Consider the following 18,717-nt stretch of genomic DNA (forward strand, 5'->3'; position numbering starts at 1 on the left):
CGAGATACTATAACAGAGAGAGAGACACACTCCACCCAGACACTATAATAGAGAGAGAGACACACACTCCACCGAGACACTATAATAGAGAGAGACACACAGACACACTCCATCAGAGCACTATAATAGAGAGACACACACTCCACCCAGACACTATAATAGAGAGAGACACACTCCACCGAGACACTATAATAGAGAGAGAGACACACACTCCACCCAGACACTATAATAGAGAGACACACACTCCACCGAGACACTATAATAGAGAGAGAGACACACACTCCACCCAGACACTATAATAGAGACACACACTCCACCGAGACACTATAATAGAGAGACACACACTCCACCCAGACACTATAATAGAGAGAGACACACACCGAGACACTATAATAGAGAGAGACACACACTCCACCGAGACACCATAATAGAGAGAGAGACACACACTCCACCGAGACACTATAATAGAGAGAGAGAGACAGAGACATTCTCTCTATTACAGTGTCCCGGTGAAGTGAGTGTATGTGTCTGTGTCTCTCTCACACTCCACCAGGACACTATAATAGAGAGAGAGAGAGACACACACCGAGACACTATAATAGAGAGACACACACAGACATTCTCTCTATTACAGTGTCCCGGTGGGGTGAGTGAGTGTGTGTGTCTGTCTGTGTCTCTCTCACACTCCACCGAGACACTATAATAGAGAGAGACACACACCGGGACACTATAATAGAGAGACACACACCGAGACACTATGATAGAGAGACAGACACACACCGAGACACTATAATAGAGAGAGAGACACACACCGAGATACTATAATAGAGAGAGACACACACCGAGACACTATAATAGAGAGAGACACACACTCCACCCAGACACTATAATAGAGAGACAGAGACACACTCCAATGAGATACTATAACAGAGAGAGAGACACACTCCACCCAGACACTATAATAGAGAGAGAGACACACACTCCACCGAGACACTATACTAGAGAGACACACACAGACACACTCCATCAGGGCACTATAATAGAGAGAGACACACACTCCACCCAGACCCTATAATAGAGAGACACACTCCACCGAGACACTATAATAGAGAGAGAGACACACACTCCACCCAGACACTATAATAGAGAGAGAGACACACACTCCACCGAGACACTATAATAGAGAGAGAGACACACACTCCACCCAGACACTATAATAGAGAGACACACACTCCACCGAGACACTATAATAGAGAGAGAGACACACACTCCACCCAGACACTATAATAGAGAGAGACACACACCGAGACACTATAATAGAGAGAGAGACACACACTCCACCGAGACACTATAATAGAGAGAGACACACACACTCCACCGAGACACTATAATAGAGAGACAGAGACACACTCCAACGAGATACTATAACAGAGAGAGAGACACACTCCACCGGGACACTATAATAGAGAGAGACACACTCCACCGGGACACTATAATAGAGAGAGAGACACAGACACACTCCATCAGGGCACTATAATAGAGAGACACACACTCCACCCAGACACTATAATAGAGAGAGACACACTCCACCGAGACACTATAATAGAGAGACACACACTCCACCCAGACACTATAATAGAGAGACACACACTCCACCGAGACACTATAATAGAGAGAGAGACACACACTCCACCCAGACACTATAATAGAGAGAGAGACACACACTCCACCCAAACACTATAATAGAGAGAGAGACACACACTCCACCCAGACACTATAGAGAGAGATATACACACAGACATTCTTTCTATTACAATGTCCCGGTGGAGTGTGTGTATCTGTATGAGAGAGACACACACACTCCACCGAGACACTATAATAGAGAGAGAGAGACAGAGACATTCTCTCTATTACAGTGTCCCGGTGAAGTGAGTGTATGTGTCTGTGTCTCTCTCACACTCCACCAGGACACTATAATAGAGAGAGAGAGAGAGAGAGACACACACCGAGACACTATAATAGAGAGAGACACATACCGAGACACTATAATAGAGAGAGAGAGACACACACACCGAGACACTATAATAGAGACACACACAGACATTCTCTCTATTACAGTGTCCCGGTGGGGTGAGTGAGTGTGTGTGTCTGTCTGTGTCTCTCTCACACTCCACCGAGACACTATATTAGAGACCGGATACTGTGTTTTACACATATATATAAGGAGAGAGACTCCACAGTTATTGGACTATTTCTGATATAACACTAATTTCCCCGGCCCGTTCTGTACCCAGTTTCTTGATGAGCGCTGACAGCTCCATAACCATCCCCGTCTCTCAGCTCCCGGTCCCGGATCCGCTCGATTCAACCGTCGCGCCGGGTCCGCCGGGGAATCTGCTCCGGGTGAAACATTAACCTCATCAAACCGTCCCCTGGATAAAAAAATGACGCTAATGATTTTGCAACGAATATAACTGAAAGCATAGTTGGTATGATTAATTACCTGTAATTCTGATTGAATTGGGGATTGAATTGTTATTGATCCTTGTTAATATTTACCTCAAATTAACTGTATTCTGGGAATTGTAGTTCCTCCCAACTCCCACCGGTCCTTGGGAAACAGTCCGTTCGCGCAGTTGCTCGCGGGTTTCCGCAGGCGGATGGCGGGAGGGCGGGGCTTGGAGACTGGGGGGCGGGACGTTGAGCGTGTGGGCGGGGCTTGAAGCATGTGGGCGGGACATGGGGATTGTGGGTGGGGCCTTGAGGGTGTGGGCGGGGCTTGGAGGGTGTTCCTTATGAAGAGTCATAAAGACTTGAAACGTTAACTTTTTTCTCTCAGAGATAAAAACAAAAAGCTAAAAGCTACTGCGGATGCTGGAAATCCAAAACAAAAACAGAATTACCTGGAAAAACTCAGCAGGTCTGGCAGCATCGGTGGAGAAGAAATCAGTTGACGTTTCGAGCCTTCACGACCCTTCCGCAGAACTGAAGCATAGTTAGGAGAGAGGTGAAATATAAGCTGGTTTAAGGTGGGGGGGTGGGGGGAGAGAGAAGTTGAGGGTGGGGTGATTGTGGAGATAAGCAAGCAGTGATAGGAGCAGATAATCAAAAGATGTCACAGACAAAAGGATCAAAGAGGTGTTGAAGGTGGTGATATTATCTAAGAAAAGTGCTAATTAAGAATGGAAGACAGGACACTCAAAGTACAGCTCTAGTGGGGGTGGGGTGGAAAGACTAACAAAGTTTTAGTTTTAGATTTAAAAATAATGGAAATAGGTGGGGAAAGAAGAATCTATATAAATTATTGAAAAAAAAGGGGAGGGGGGAGAAACGGGGTGGGGATGGGGGGAGGGGGAGTTTAAGATCTAAAGTTGTTGAATTCAATATTCAGCCCGGAAGGCTGTAAAGTGCCTAGTCGGAAGATGAGGTGCTGTTCCTCCAGTTTGCGTTGGGCTTCACTGGAACAATGCAGCAAGCCAAGGACAGACATGTGGGCAAGAGAACAGGGTGGAGTGTTAAAATGGCAAGCGACAGGGAGGTTTGGGTCTTTCCTGCGGACAGACCGCAGGTGTTCTGCAAAGCGGTCGCCCAGTTTGCGTTTGGTCTCTCCAATGTAGAGGAGACCGCATTGGGAGCAACGAATGCAGTAGACTAAGTTAGGGGAAATGCAAGTGAAATGCTGCTTCACTTGAAAGGAGTGTTTGGGCCCTTGGACGGTGAGGAGAGAGGAAGTGAAGGGGCAGGTGTTGCACCTTCTGCGTGGGCATGGGGAGGTGCCATAGGTGGGGGTTGAGGAGTAGGGGGTGATGGAGGAGTGGACCAGGGTGTCCCGGAGGGAACGATCCCTACAGAATGCCGTCGGGGGGGTGAAGGGAAGATGTGTTTGGTGGTGGCATCATGCTGGAGTTGGCGGAAATGGCGGAGGATGATCCTTTGAATGCGGAGGCTGGTGGGGTGATAAGTGAGGACAAGGGGGACCCTATCATGTTTCTGGGAAGGAGGAGAAGGCAGACAGACAGATGCTGTTAGACCTGCTGAGTTTTTCCAGCATTTTCTGTTTTTGCTTGGAGGGTGTAGGCGGGGGCTCAGAGGGTGTAGATGGAGCCTGGAGGGTGTGGTGGCGCCTGGAGGGTGTAGGCAGGGGCTTGGAGGGTGTGGTGGGGCCTGGAGGTTATAGGCGGGGGCCTGGAGGGTGTAGGTGGGGCTTGGAGAGTGTGGTGGGGCCTGGAGGAAGTGGAACTTTAAGGTGGTGGAAGGGCTGCCAATCAAGTGGGCTGATTTGTTCTGGATGGTGTCCAATTTCTTGAGTGTTGTTGGAGCTGCACTCATCCAGGCAAGTGGAGAATATTCCATCATACTCTCATGTCTAGTAGATGACGAACAGGCGTTAGGGAGTCAGGATGTGAGTTATTTGCCTCATTCACTACTTTATACATTCATTCCCTGCACCAAAGGCAGACCATGGCTGTAGCCTGTACCATTTACAAGATGCACTGCTGCAACTCACCAAGGATCCTTTATAAGCACCTTCCAAACTCACAACCTCTACTACCTAGAGGAACAAGGAGAACCGAACCTGGGAACTGCATCACCAAACCACACACCTGACTTGGAAATATATTGTCGTTCTGTCGCTATCACTGGATCAAAACTTCCAGCCTCTTGCCTGATCTTGTAGCCACATTATTTACATAATTCATATAAGAGGATCCCCAAACCCTCTTAATACAAATATTTCCAAAATCTCACAATCCAAAAAATATTCTGCTTTATTTTATTTTCCTGTCAAAGTGAATAACTTCACACTTTGTTGCATTGCATTCCATCTGCCATGATCTTGCCCAATCATCCACGCTGTCTATATCCCTCTGCAGACTCCTTGTGTCCTCCCCACAACATATTTTCCCAACAACTAACTTTGCACTATCAGCAAACTTGAAATACATTACACTCAATCCCCTCATTAATATAGGTTGTAAATAGCTAGTTACATCCTGCCAATCCAAAAATATCCAGATTATTACTTCCCTATGTTTTCAGTCCATTAGCCAATCCTCAATCCAGGTTAGCATATTGACTCCAATCCCATTTGTCCTAATGTTATGCAATAGCCTCTTGTGTGGCACCCTATTGAATACTTTTTGCAAATCAAAATACACTACAATCACTGGCTCCCCCTTATCCATTTTACTAGTTACATCCTCAAAAATCTCCAACAGATTTGTCAAACATAGGGGAGAGTTTTCTCCCCGTCGGGCGGGCCAGTTGGGAGTGGGCGCAGAGCTGATCGCTGTCCGCGATCGGCTGCGCGCCACCATTTTACGTGGGTGGACCAATTAGCTCAGTGCTACCTGTGTGGGTGGGGGGAGGAGAGAGAGTCAGAGCTTGTGCTCTTTCGCACACGCGCGCGAAAGGGCGCAGAAATCTCCCTGAGGCATGGAGCTGCCTCAGGGTGATTAATGTCATAATGAGAATTTTTAATAAAGAAAGTGAAAAATCATTTACACGTGTCCCCTCATGTAACAGCATCACATGGGCTGGGACATGCTTATGAAATGTTCGAATAATATTTATAAATTTAACAAACCCTTCATGAAACCTCATCCCGCCCATGGATGAGGTTTCATGAAAAATGCGAAGGCCGCCTGGGCTCTTCGTCTGCCCGCCAACCTTAAGGTTGGATGGGCAGCCCTGTCAATCTGCTTCATTGGTTTGTAAATGGCCTTAACAGGCCTTTGATAGTTTGGCAGTGCGCAGCCGAGTCCGGTGCACGCGCGCTGAACGAAAGTTCGGAATGACGCGCTGTGATGTCGGGACGCACGCCCAACGTCACCACGCGTCATTTTACACCCGCCCCCGCATGCCGAACAGAAAATGCTGGCCATAATTTCCCTTTCATAAATCCAGTTAACTGTTGGTACAGACAGGGGAGAGAGGCAAAGTGATCTTTATTTTTCTCGCCATCTGTCTGTAAGCAGGGGTGTTTTAATTTTTGAAATAGGCTGTGGCCTGTTTCTCCTAAACCCTCTGTTGGTGAAGTCAATTTGAAAGTGACTCGCAGCAAATTCTCTTTAGGGTTAAGTCAGAAGTATTGTTTATTCATACATTCAAATACAGGGGATAGCTGTTGCCACTACACACGCACACACAGACACAAGCACACAAGAAGGAAAGAGTTTTACAATGAGGAATAACAACACAAAAGAAAACTGAAGATATTGATATTAATTCACATGAATGTCAGAGTCCACTGAGGGTTCCTTTACGTAGGAGTTAAAGTTCAGGTGGGTTCAGCCAGCTGAAAGCAGGAGTTGCCAAATTCCTTCAAAGCTGGTGATAACGGTACAAGATGATGGCTATTATTGCCTTTGCAGGTATAATGAGTTTCGATGGCTCTCTCTCTTTGTTATCAGTCCAAGATGGGGAGACAGACCATCTGCTTCTCCCTTGTTTCATTGATTGCAATGGGTTCACACAATGATAGGCGTGAGATTCCACAAGGATGAGGGTTGAGCTTTGTCCTGTAATTACTGTTGGAAGCTTCCAGAACTGTAGCCAACTTGCAAATCATGTGACCTGTAGCAACCATGATTTTGGTCCCACAAAGTCAGTTTTTAAAAAAGCAAAAAGTAAGGTTTGATTTAAACAGTTTATGATCTCTTTCATGTCTTATGGACAAGACACTGCTTAATCATATTATGATTTTCTAAGTGTCCATTTACCACATCCCTAAAAGTAGGTTCTAGCATTTTGCCTACCACTGATCTTAGACTAACTGGCCGATAGCTTCCTGATTTTTCTCTTCCTCCATTCTCAAAGAGCAGGGTCATGTTTGCAATCTTCCAATCCTCAGGATTTCTTCTGGAATCTAAGGAATTCTGGAAGATCAAAACCAACGCAGCCACCATCTCCGCAGCTACCTCCCTTAAAACCTCGGGATACACGGTTTTAGGCCCAGGAATTTGTCACCATTAAGTCACTTTATTTTCCACAGTATTATTTCTTCACTTGCACTGATTTCTTTAAGTACCTCATTCTTGCTGGACCCTTGGTTCCCCATTATTTCCAAAATGTTTTTTGTGTCCCTGATCATGCAGGCAGATACCATGTACTTGTTTAATGTCTCTTTGTTTCCTTATTCCCAATTATAATTTTATCTGTCACCATTATAATTTCACCAGTCTTTGGCTCTACTGGGTTTATTTTCACTAATCTCTTCCTATTTGCATATCTATGAAACGTTTGCAGTCTATTATTCTTATGTCTCTTGCTAATCTACTCACATTTTCTTTTCACTTTTATCAATTTCTTGGTCTTCCTTTGCTGAATCCTAAAATTGTCCCAATCCTAAGGCTTACTAGAACAAAAACAAAAATACCTGGAAAAACTCAGCAGGTTTGACAGCATCTGCGGAGAGGGATACAGTTGATGTTTCGAGTCCGTACGACCCTTTATCAGAACTAAGACATAGAAATAAGATGAAATATAAGCCAGTAGAAGGGGGTGGGACAGGAAAGCTCGATAGGGGGCCAGTGACAGGTGGAGGCCAAGAAGAGACTGCCAAAGATGTCATAGACAAAAGGACAAAGGGGTGTTGACGGTGGTGATATTATCTAAAAGATGTACTAATGGGGACATTAAGGGAAGCAAGCTAGTGGCAGATGGCCCTAGTGTGGGTGGGGTGGGGGGGAGGGATCAAAATGGGCTAAAAGGTGGAGGTGAAACGATAGATCGAAATAAATTTAAAAATAGGAGTGAAGATAAAAAAATATAGTGTTAAAAAAACAAAAAAAAAGCATTCCAGCATCTGCAGTATTTTGCTTTTACCTAAGGCTTACTACTCTTTTTGGAAACATTATAAGCCATTTCCATTGATTTAATACAATGTCTAACTCCTCTTGCTGACCATAGTTGGACCACCTTTTCTGTGGAGTCTTAGTGCTTGTAAGAAATGTATGTTTGTTGCAAAATATGTATTACTTTTTTAAATGTTAGTCCTCGCCTGAGTGCCCCTCAGTCTCACTGCCAGACAGGTGGTAAAAACAGGGCTGCCTTTGGTGCTCAGAGATAAATACCCTGTGCCAGTGTTTCACAGGACCATGTTTGCTGACTTGCACATTGCCACGGCATACTGCCACTGTATACTTTCTACATTAGGGGGAGAATTTTCACGTTGGTGTGTGGGGGTGAGTCCAGCAGCTCGACGCACTGCATGGCATTCAGACCTTTTGTTCAGCGGGCGTGCTCTGGAAGCAGCTGCGCACCTGCTGAACTGTCAAAGGCCTGTTAAGGCCATTAGGATACTAAGTTAGATAATTAACAGGGCTGCCCGTCCAACCTTAAGGTTAGCGGGCAGGCGAAGAGCCCAAGCGGCCTTCGCATTTTTCAGGAAAACTCATCCACAGGCGGGATGAAGTTTCCTGAAGGTTTAATAAAATCTATAAATATTTTTTGAACAATTCAAAAACATGTCCCCGCTCATGTGACAGTGTCACATGAGCGGGGACAAGTCTAAATAATTTTTCTTTTTCTTTATTTAAACATTTCAATATGAACTTAATCTCCCTGAGGCTCAGAGCTGCTTCAGGGAGATTTCTGGGCTCTTTCGCGCAAGCCCCGACTCTCCCTCCTCCCCCAGCCCCCACAGGTGGCGCTGAGCACTACCGGCTGTGCGTTATGCTGGGCGGGCCTTATTTGGCCTGCCCACGTAAAATGGCGGCGCGAAGCCGATCGCAGGTGGCGATCGGCTCTGCGCCCGCCTGCGCCCACTCCTGACCAGCTCACCTGACTTGGGGAAAATTCTCCCCTAGATGTTTATACAGGCTGTTTCTGAATTGTCTGATTTTTAAAAAATCTGTTGATCAGTTTTTGCTCATTTTTAGGTTGTCATAATTTTTGAATCATCTATCAATTAACCCTTTTCTACACTCAAGCACAGAGAATGACTACCTTGGCCATTCTGTGCCAGTGGAACCAAAGACCAGCAAACATGACATTTAAGGTGAACAGGGGATAGTGGAGGTAAAAACCAATTTTAGAATTTCCCGGATATTGACAAACAGGAAGTGAGGGTTGGTGCAGAACCAACACAAATATGGGAAATGAATTAGAATCAGAGGGCAAATGTGAGGGCTGATGCCTTGGAAGTAAAGGTCTGTGGGAAATTGGAGACATGATTGCAAACGAGAAAAGAAATGGGAAGCAACAGAGCCTGGCGAGAGTATCATTTGGATTCTGCATTCACTCTCAGTTCCTTTTTCATTTACTAGCACTTGTTCTTCAATTTTCTCTGTTTACTCCCTGTCTTTTGCTGTGTTTACAATCTGCTTGACTTTGGAATGATTTTCACGCTCAGTTTGCACTTTCTTCTTCACGGCACTAATCTCCAGCAACAAAGAGAACATGATACGTTCCATTATACATAGTGGAAACATTCCTTACCCTTATTAAGCAAATGTATTTACCTGAAATGGCATGCAAGCCTAAATGTTAACAAAAAGGGACAGCTATAGACTCTGCCCTTGCCCCTGTGTTTTGTGCTTTTGTGAAGAATCACTTCTTCAGTAACATGATGAATTGGGAGTGCAGCCTTCCGTCCCCTTCAAATAATGATGCTTTGATGTGTACAGGAGAATAATCAGCAGTTCAAGATATCAAGGGATGAAAAAAGTGTGTGGAGTAACAAGGTAGAATTTGATTTAAAACAACGGTCCTGAGTACGTCCTGAGAATGTGATTAATCTTATTGTATCCCGACCTGAACATAATATTAATTATTCCTCTTTAATTTGCATGCCTCATTGGTTGGTATCATGTATTATCTTTTGATGGCAATGTTTGCTTTGGAGCATTATACTCTATATTCAGATAAGTTGACCCCTGAGGACACCCCAGCTACTATGTACTATGGACATCTGACAAATAGTATACACAATATTCTTTAAATCAATTTACTCTGCTAGTCTCAAGATCTTTAGTATAACCTTCCGACATTGCAACAACTATAGCATTAGGCAGTAGGACAAACCAATAGCAAAATCTAAGGTCGGAATTTTCCGGCCCTGTTGGCATCGGGTGTCATGGCGGGCTGGGGAGGACAATATGGTGAGAAGGCCAAAAATTGATTTCACACCAGTGTGAAAGCACAGCAGGATCATCCAATGGTGTCCACCATGGCAGAACGCCAATACGGCTGGAGACCGGCATGAACTCACTTTGCATCCCGCCAATGGGATGCAAAGTAAGGCCTGACTGGAATCGTCCCCCCACCACAGATTTACCATTATGCCAGCTGGAAAACACGCCAGCCCAGAACACGCCTGGACAAGTGTGACGTGCAGAAGTTGGGACTTAATCTTAGGGCCTTGCTCAGATCGCGGACATCCAAGGAGCAGAAGATTCTGGAGCCCTAAAGCTACTGGACCCTGGAGGAACACATGCATCGCATGCTGGGTGGATTCTCATGGACATGGCACAAAGCAGCCCACCGAAGGTGGGAGGTCTCTGTTGATGTCTGGGGTCTGCTTCGGAACATCATGGTCTTGACCATAGGTTGCTACGGATGATTGGTGAGGGCGGGTGGGGAGAGGAAGGTCCATCTATGAGTGGGAGTGGAAGGTGTACCGGTGGCGGTGAGGTTGGGAGTGGGGGTGAGGTTGGAAATGGGAGGTGAAGGTGTCAGAGGGGTGAGGTTAGCGGGGGGAAACAAAGGTGTCAGCAGGGTGAGGTTGGGAGGGGGAGGAAGGATTACGGGGTAGGAAGGTGTAATAGGGGAGAATGCGGCAAGTGGGGAGGTAGGTGTAATGGGGAGGAAGGTGTGAGGGAAAGGGTTCGGGGAGAAGGAGTTCAGAGGAGGGAAGAAGTTCAGAGATGGGAAGGAGTTCAGAGCGGGGAAGGTGTCCCGGAGAAGGCAAGGTGTTCGGGAGGGGGGAGGGAGTAAGGGTGGAGAAGAGGTAAGGGTGGAGGAGGAGTAAGGGTGGAAGAGGGTGTAAGGGGGCGGGGGATGTCCAGGTGAACGTGCAAGGGAGGCGTATGTGGAGTCAATGCCTCCTGGAGAGCAAATTGAGGGTGGGCGTGGTAGGAGGGAATGGTGAGTATGGGAGGGTGCAGAATGAGATGAAAGGGTGGGAGGGTGAGGGTGTAACAGTAGCGGTAGAACGGACTGCGAAGGTGGTTGGTGAGGAGTCAGATATGGACCCTGGTGGTGGGAAGGAGGAGGTCGAGGAGGTCAATATGGATGGGGTTGGGATTCTCAGGAAAATAGGGAATGTGCACGTTCACCTGGACATCCTGGAAAGAAAAGGGTTCGGGTTTGTAGGTGACAGTGAGGAGCTGGAAGTTGATGCTACAAGGGTCAACAGTGATGGGGGAAAGGACGTGGGTGACTGGAGGAGGGGAAAGGACGGGGTAACTGATCAGAACCTTAACGACTACCATGGCTGTCAAAATCGAAAGTGAGCAGAGCCTCCTGTTGGACGGGCACAGGTGCTGCACGGGAGTGCGAACACTGGGTAGGTGGAGATGCGGGTCAGCTCAGATGGACAACTGAAAGAGAACCCCAGCAGGCAGCATTGAAAATACTCAGGACAGTGAGATGAGTGTGATGGATGATCTGCATATGTTGGAAAGTGTTTGACTGAAGCTCCAAAAGGCCCTGTCACACTCACACTTCTCCCTCCAGAATCACAAATGATCCAGCTGTGTGCAACAGAACTGCTAATGGGGGAGGATTGGGGTTGGGGGATGCAGGGGGAGGACTCGTGAAGCCTGTCAATGAAGCTGAAAGACACCATTACACATTATTCAGTGAAAGTGAATATATTTTCAGATTATAAAGTGATTAAATGTATTCAGCCGTGCAACCACTTGTGATCAGAATTTCTAAACTTTTCTAGGCCTACCACTTCTTCTAGGCATTGCCCTGACACCCACAGCTGGGGTGGAGACAGCCTGCCCTGTGGTTGGACCTGTTTCCTCTGATGAATTTCACATGCGTCTTTTGTAGAGCTGAGGCCTTGAGGGCCCGGCTTGCTTTGGCTGTCCTCCTGTGGGCCAGCTGCTCCCTCTGCAGTGACAGAGGATGAGGTTGAGGGGGTCACAAGCAGAGGCGATTTGGAGGGAGAGGACAGTCTCTGAGATTCCTGAGCAGATGACCCAGGGGTGTCCATCTGCCGCTCCTCCTCCCTTCTGGTGCCCGAGGGCCCGGCCTGACTCCTTGAGGGGAAGGAGCATCTGGAGGGACATCAAAGTGCCTCACTTCTCTCTCATGTTACCACTGAAGGAACTCACCCATGGAATGCAGGTCTGCGCACATCTCCGTGTTCTGCTGGACCAGGGTCTCTATGGCGTCCACCATCTTTCCCATGGAGACCTCCATAGGCGCACATGTGGGCACCACTTCATCAGAGAGCAGGCGGATGCACTCCTCCGACACGCGTGCCAGTCTGCTGAGGGCTTTCAACAGCTCTGTGTGATGTTGCCCTGCCTTCTGCTGACTCTCCAGGATGAGTTGGAAGGCCTAACCCAGAGGTTCATCATCTGACTTGGACCTCACAGATGCCTCTTCCCCAGCAGTCCTCTGAGTGCTGGGGAGCTTGGCTGAACCTGCTTCCTCCTGCTGAAGACACATGTCGGTGTAGTGACCACTAGATTGTGAACCTGAGCCTGCTCTAGATCTAGGTCCCACTGAGGTGTGTGTCTCTGTGCTGGTGGAGGATGTGGTTAAGAGCTGTGACAGGTCTTCCAGACTCCTTATTTCCAGCTCTTCAATGGAGAAGGGTGGAGGTGAGGATGTGGATGGAGCTGAGAGACTGGCTGGCTGAGGGCTTTGGTCACTTTGCAGCATCCCTGTGAACCAAAGTGGAGATAACTAGTGCATGGCAGCAGTGCCAAAAGCAGGAGAGAGAGCACTCATATTTACATTGAGAGAGGGATGATGTGGTGCAGGATCCTTACGTGGGTGATCGCCGCCGACCTCAACATTGTTGCAGGCATGGTCCATGTCCTCACTTGTCAGCACGATGGCACGTTCCTCAAAGTGAGTGAGGGGCCTAATGTGGACCACTCCATCCTCTGGTCTGGGATCTCTCCCTGCTGTTGTGAGCCAGCTTCCACTGCCTGATAACAGATGGAGAGAGTGTGAGCCGGACAAATGGTTTTGTGGTGAGCGGAGCCACATGAGGATGAGGAAGCGAGCTCCAGAGGATATGAGTCTGATGGAGACGTGAGGGTATGTGTGAGAGTTAGTGGTGTTGTCTCTTGAGGTGTGAGATCCCTGTAGATGTGTAATGGGTTTGTGAGTGTGTGAGTTGAGAGTGATGAGGTGGTTGACTTACCCTGGCGGAACAAATGAGAGCATTCATCCTCTTCCTGCACTGGATGGCTGACCTCCTCTGTGCTCCAATGGTGCTGACCGCCGCTGCAACCATCTCCCATGCTGGGTTGGTAACTCTGGTGGACCTCCTGCAGCCAGAGTGGCAGTAGAGGATATCGCGGCGGCCTTCCACTGTGTCCAGCAGGTGCCACAGAGAGGCGCCACCAAATTTGGGACTGCTGTTGTCTTTGCTTTCGGGGTCATCAGTCGCCTGGAGCAGTCCTGGTCTGAAGACATGAAGTAGGCTGCGCTCTGGTGCGCTTTAAATATGGTGCCCGGAGCGAGGAAGCGCTAAGGTCACGGCGTGGTGGGCAAATCCAAGCCCGCCCACCAGCGATCTGGCGTGCTTCCCGTGAATGCATTATTAATGAGGCGAGACGCGCTGGGAATAGGACGACACAGTGCGAAAACCTGCCATTGCGGCCCACAGGTAAATCTTCACTTTTCCCGCCCACTACCACATTTTATGCATATTAATGACTTAGATGAGGAAATGAATGTACTATCACCAAATTTGCGAATGATACAAAAATAGGTGGGAAGGCAAGTGGTGAGGATGACACAAAGAGCCTACACAGAGGGATATAAACAGGTTAAGTGAGTGGGCAACAATGTGGCAAATGGAATATAATGTGGGAAAATGTGAGGTTGTGCACTCTGGCAGGAAGAATAGAGGAGCTGAATATTATTTAAATGGAGAAAGACTGCAGAAAGCTGCAGCACAGAGGGATTTGGGAGTCCTTGTGCATGAATCTCAAAAGGCTAAAATACAAGTTCAACAGGTAATAGAGAAGGCAAATGGAATGTTGTCCTTTATTTCAAAAAGAATGGAGTATAAAAGTAGGAAAGTCTTGCTAAGACCACGCCGAGAATAATGTGAACAGTTTTGGTCCCCTTATCTAAGGAAAGATATACTGGCATTGGAGGTAGTCCAGAGAAGGTTCACTAGGTTGATTCTGGGTATGGAGGGATTTTCTTATGAGGAGAGGTTGAGTAGGCTGGGCCTGTACACTTTGGAGTTTAGAAGAATGAGAGGTGACCTTACTGAAACATGTAAGATTCTTAGGGGGCTTGACAGAGTAGATGCTTGTGGGAGAGTCTAGGACCAGAGGGGGCTTTTGCTAGTTCTGTTGGGGAGTATTTAAACTAGTGTGGCAGGGGGATGGGATCGCAGGAGTAGGATCAGGTAGGTCAGATTCAGATCAGAAAAATGGAGGTAGAACATGAGCTAGGGACGTTGTGATAGACATGGAGTTACAGGAGAAGCAAAGTTTAAAAAGTGTCCAGCAAGAGAAATTGATGGGGTTAAAGTGTTTATACTTCAATGCAAGCAGTATTACAACAAGGTAGATGAGTTAAGGGCACAGGTAGACACATGGCAGCAGGATGTCATTGCTATAACGGAGACCTGGCTAAAGGAGGGACAAAACTGGCAGCTAAATATCCCTGGTTATAGAGTCTTCAGGCACAATAGAGTAGGAGATAAAAAAGGAGCGGAGTAGCACTAATGGTTAAAGAATCAATTCCAGTTGTGAGAAGGGATGATATACTAAATGGGTCAACAAATGAGACTTCATGGATTGAGCTTGGAAATAAAAAAGGGGCAGTCACACTATTGGGAGTATACTACAGACCCCCAAATAGTGAAAGGGAGATAGAAGAACAAATAGGTTGGCAAATTTCTGCTTGTAAGAACAAAAGGGCAATAATAGTAGGAGACTTCAACTATCCTAATATCAACTGGGATTCAAACAATATAAGGGGCACTGAGGGAGAAAAATTCATGCAGTGTGTCCAGGAAAATTTTCTCAACCAATTAGTGACAAACCCAATGGGAGGAGATGCAATTCTAGACCTAGTCTTGGGGAACAAAGAAGGGCAAGTGGGTGAAGTGACAGTTGGCGACCATATCGGGGATAGTGATCACAATTCAGTTAGATTTAACATTACCATGGAAAAGGGCAAAGATAAGGCAGGAGTAAAAGTCTCGAACTGGGGGAAGGCAAATTTTGCAGAAATGAGAAGGGACTTGGCTGAGGTGGACTGGATAGCACTGCTGGAGGATAAAACAGTGAAAAATCAGTGGGAAGCACTGAAAAGCGAGATCCTAATTGTACAAAGTAGACATGTCCCCTACAAAAATAACAGTGGTACTGCTAAATCTAGACCTCCCTGGTTGTCTAGAGGAATACAGGGGAAGATCAAACAGAAAAAGAAAGTGTACAATAGGCACAAAGAACTAAGCACTGCAGATAGCCTAGACGAATATAGGAAGTGCAGGGACGAAGTAAAAAGGAAATAAGGAAATCAAAAAGAGGGCATGAAAAAAGATTAGCAAGTAAAGTTAAAGATAACCCAAAGATGTTTTACCAATACATTAATGCTAAAAGGTTAGTTAAGAAAAAAGTGAGACCTATCAAAGATGAAGATGGAAACTTGTGTACAGATGCAGAAGCTGTGGGAAGGGTTTTGAATGAATATTTTGTCTCCATGTTTACAAAGGAAAGGGAGGAAGTAGATATAGTAGTCCAGGAGGAACACTGCGAGATATTGGATGGGATAGTCATAAAGAGAGAGGAAGTACTCGAAGGGCTGAAATCCTTGAAAGCGGATAAGTCACCAGGGCCAGATGGATTGTTTCCAAGGCTGCTGAAGGAAGTCAGGGAGGAGATAGCAGATGCTCTGAGGATGATTTTCCAATCTTCACTAGATACAGGGGAGGCACCGGAGTACTGGAGAAATGAAAATGTAGTTCCATTGTTTAAAAAGGGATCAAAGGAAATGCCAAACAATTATAGGCCAATTAGTCTTACATCGGTGGTGAGCAAATTAGTCAAATCAATCCTGAGAGATAGGATTAACTGTCATGTAGAAAGGCATGGGCTAGTCAGGGATGGTCAGTATGGATTTGTTAAAGGAAGGTCTTGCCTCACAAATTTGATTGAATTCTTTGAGGAAGTGACAAGAAGGGTTGATGAAGGTAGTGAAGTGGATGTTGTGTACATGGATTTTAGCAAGGCATTTGACAATGTCCCACATGGCAGATTGGTCAGGAAAGTAAAAGCCCATGGGATTCAGGGTAATGTGGCAAACTGGATAAAAGGTTGGCTTTGTAACAGGAAACGAAGGGAAATGGTCGATGGATGCCCTTGCGAATGGCAAGTTGTCTCAGGTGGTGTTCCACAGGGCTCGGTGTTGGGACCCTTGCTGTTTGTGTTATATATTAATGATTTGGATGTGAATGTGGGGGGCACGATTGGGAAATTTACAGATGACACAAAGATTGGCCAAGTAGTGGATAGTGTAGAGGATAGCCATAATCTCCAAAATGATATAGATGGGTTGGTGGAGTGGGCGGTAAAGTGGCAGGTGGATTTTAGCATAGAGAAGTGAGAGGTCATACATTTAGGGAGGTCAAACAGTTACAGGGATTACACAATAAATGGGAATATACTAAGAGGGGTAGATGAAGTGAGAGATCTTGGCGTACAAGTACACAGGTCCCTGAAGGCAGCAGTTCAAGTAGACAAGGTTGTAAAGAAGGCACATGGAATGCTCTCCTTCATTGGCAGAGGTATAGAATATAAAAGTAAGGATATAATGTTGGAATTGTATAAAACACTGGTGAGGCCACAACTGGAGTATTGTGTGCAGTTCTGGTCACCACATTACAGGAAGGACGTAATATCTCTGGAGAGAGTGCAGAGGAGGTTTACAAGAATGTTGCCAGGGTTAGAAAAGTGTAGCTATGAGGAGAGATTGGATAGGTTGGGGTTATTTCCCTTAGAACAAAGAAAGCTGAGAGGTGACTTGATTGAGGTGTACAAAATTATGAGGGGGATAGATAGAGTGGACAGGATAAAATTGTTTCCCTTGATGGAGAATTCTAGAACCAGGGGATATAGATTCAAGATAAGTGGCAGAAGGTGTAGGCGGGACATGAGGAAGAACTTTTTTACGCAGAGGGTAGTGGGTGTCTGGAATTTGCTGCCCAAGTTGGTGGTAGAGGCAGAAACTTTAAACTCTTTTAAAATACCTGGATCTGCACCTAAAGTGCTGTAAGCTGTAGGGCTATGGGCCGGATGCAGGAAGATGGGATTAGATAGGGCACCTGGATGTCCTTGGGCTGGCATGGACAAGATGGGCTGAGTGGCCTCCTTCTGTGCTGTAACTTTTCTATGGTTCTCTGGCATAATCTCAAAGTAAGGGGTCACCCATTTAAAACAGAGATGAGGAGGAATTTCTTATTCAGAAGGTAGTTAATCTGTGGAATTCTTTACCGCAGAGAGCTGTAGAAGCTGGGTCGTTAAATATATTTAAAGCAGAGATAGACAGATTTTTAATCAGTAAGGAAATCAAGGGTTATGGGGAAAGGCGGGAAAGTGGAGTTGTGGATTATCAAATCAGCTATGATTTCATTGAATGGCGGAGTGGACTCGATGGGCTGAATGGCCTACTTCTGCTCCTACGTCTTGTGGTCTAAATATGGGATGATTCCGCCCTAACAGAACCATCATTTCTGCAGTACATAATGTTGACCTTCATTTATTTTTCTTTGATTTCTATCTAAGTTCCTGACTGGCTACTTAGTGTCTCCTGCTTAACTGCTGCCTCAAGAGTTCCAACCAGACTATATTTGAATTCTTGTTCATTCAGCTGTGTCCGCTAGTTGCCGTCATAAATCAGACAAGCGTGACATTGGAAATGATGGTTTTAGAGCCATGTCTGGTAACAGTATTGTCCTTCCCAGCAATTTCTTTGACTGATTCCTGCTGATATAACAACCATCGACAGCTGGCACGGCCATATTTGGAAAATGAATTCTATGGTCCTAATTTTAAAGCTTTAAAAAAACTACAGGGATAAAGATGAATTATGTACTGCACATCATACCCACTAATGATGGCAACTGTACACCAGAGTATCTCGACATAAAATTTAACCATCTGCAGTAAAATTACAATAGTCAACAAACAATATGCGGCCAGTGATGAATATGTTAACTGAGTGACAATATATAAAACATATGTTATTCAAGCAGTATCATTTGTTGTATTTGCATTCTAAATAAATACACTGCAGCTACTAGAAGCTAATAGATTGGTCATTACCATTGGATGTCAACGATTGAGCATCTTTAGTCACAAGCACATTACAATTCACATAACTCCAAAGAAAATAAAATGCGGGGAGCGCACAACAAGCCCATCATTATCCGTAAAGAGAAACAACAATTTGCATTTATATAACATCTTTAACAAAGAAAAATATCCAAAACCTTTCTCAAATTTGAAAATTGAAAGATAAGCAAGCAAGGGAGAATGAAAAAAATATTGCAATTTAATT

General features: G+C 45.9%; 1 protein-coding gene across 2 annotated transcripts in view; it reads right to left on the minus strand.

Moving 5' to 3' along the window:
* Positions 1-2,656, minus strand: part of rttn (rotatin) — a 213,179-nt gene extending 210,523 nt beyond the window's left edge. For both annotated transcript variants that reach the window (XM_078540041.1, XM_078540040.1), the window contains exons 1-2: positions 2,560-2,656; positions 2,291-2,432 (exon numbers count right to left, since the gene is read on the minus strand). In XM_078540041.1, the coding sequence (XP_078396167.1) occupies positions 2,291-2,327 (37 nt within the window). In that variant the 5' untranslated portion in view covers positions 2,328-2,432; positions 2,560-2,656. The remainder of the gene's footprint in view (positions 1-2,290; positions 2,433-2,559) is intronic.
* Between the last annotated feature and the right edge of the window lie 16,061 nt (positions 2,657-18,717).

This window comes from Cetorhinus maximus, chromosome 4 (genome assembly GCF_964194155.1).
Source record: "Cetorhinus maximus chromosome 4, sCetMax3.hap1.1, whole genome shotgun sequence".
NCBI classification, from domain to species: Eukaryota; Metazoa; Chordata; class Chondrichthyes; order Lamniformes; family Cetorhinidae; genus Cetorhinus; species Cetorhinus maximus.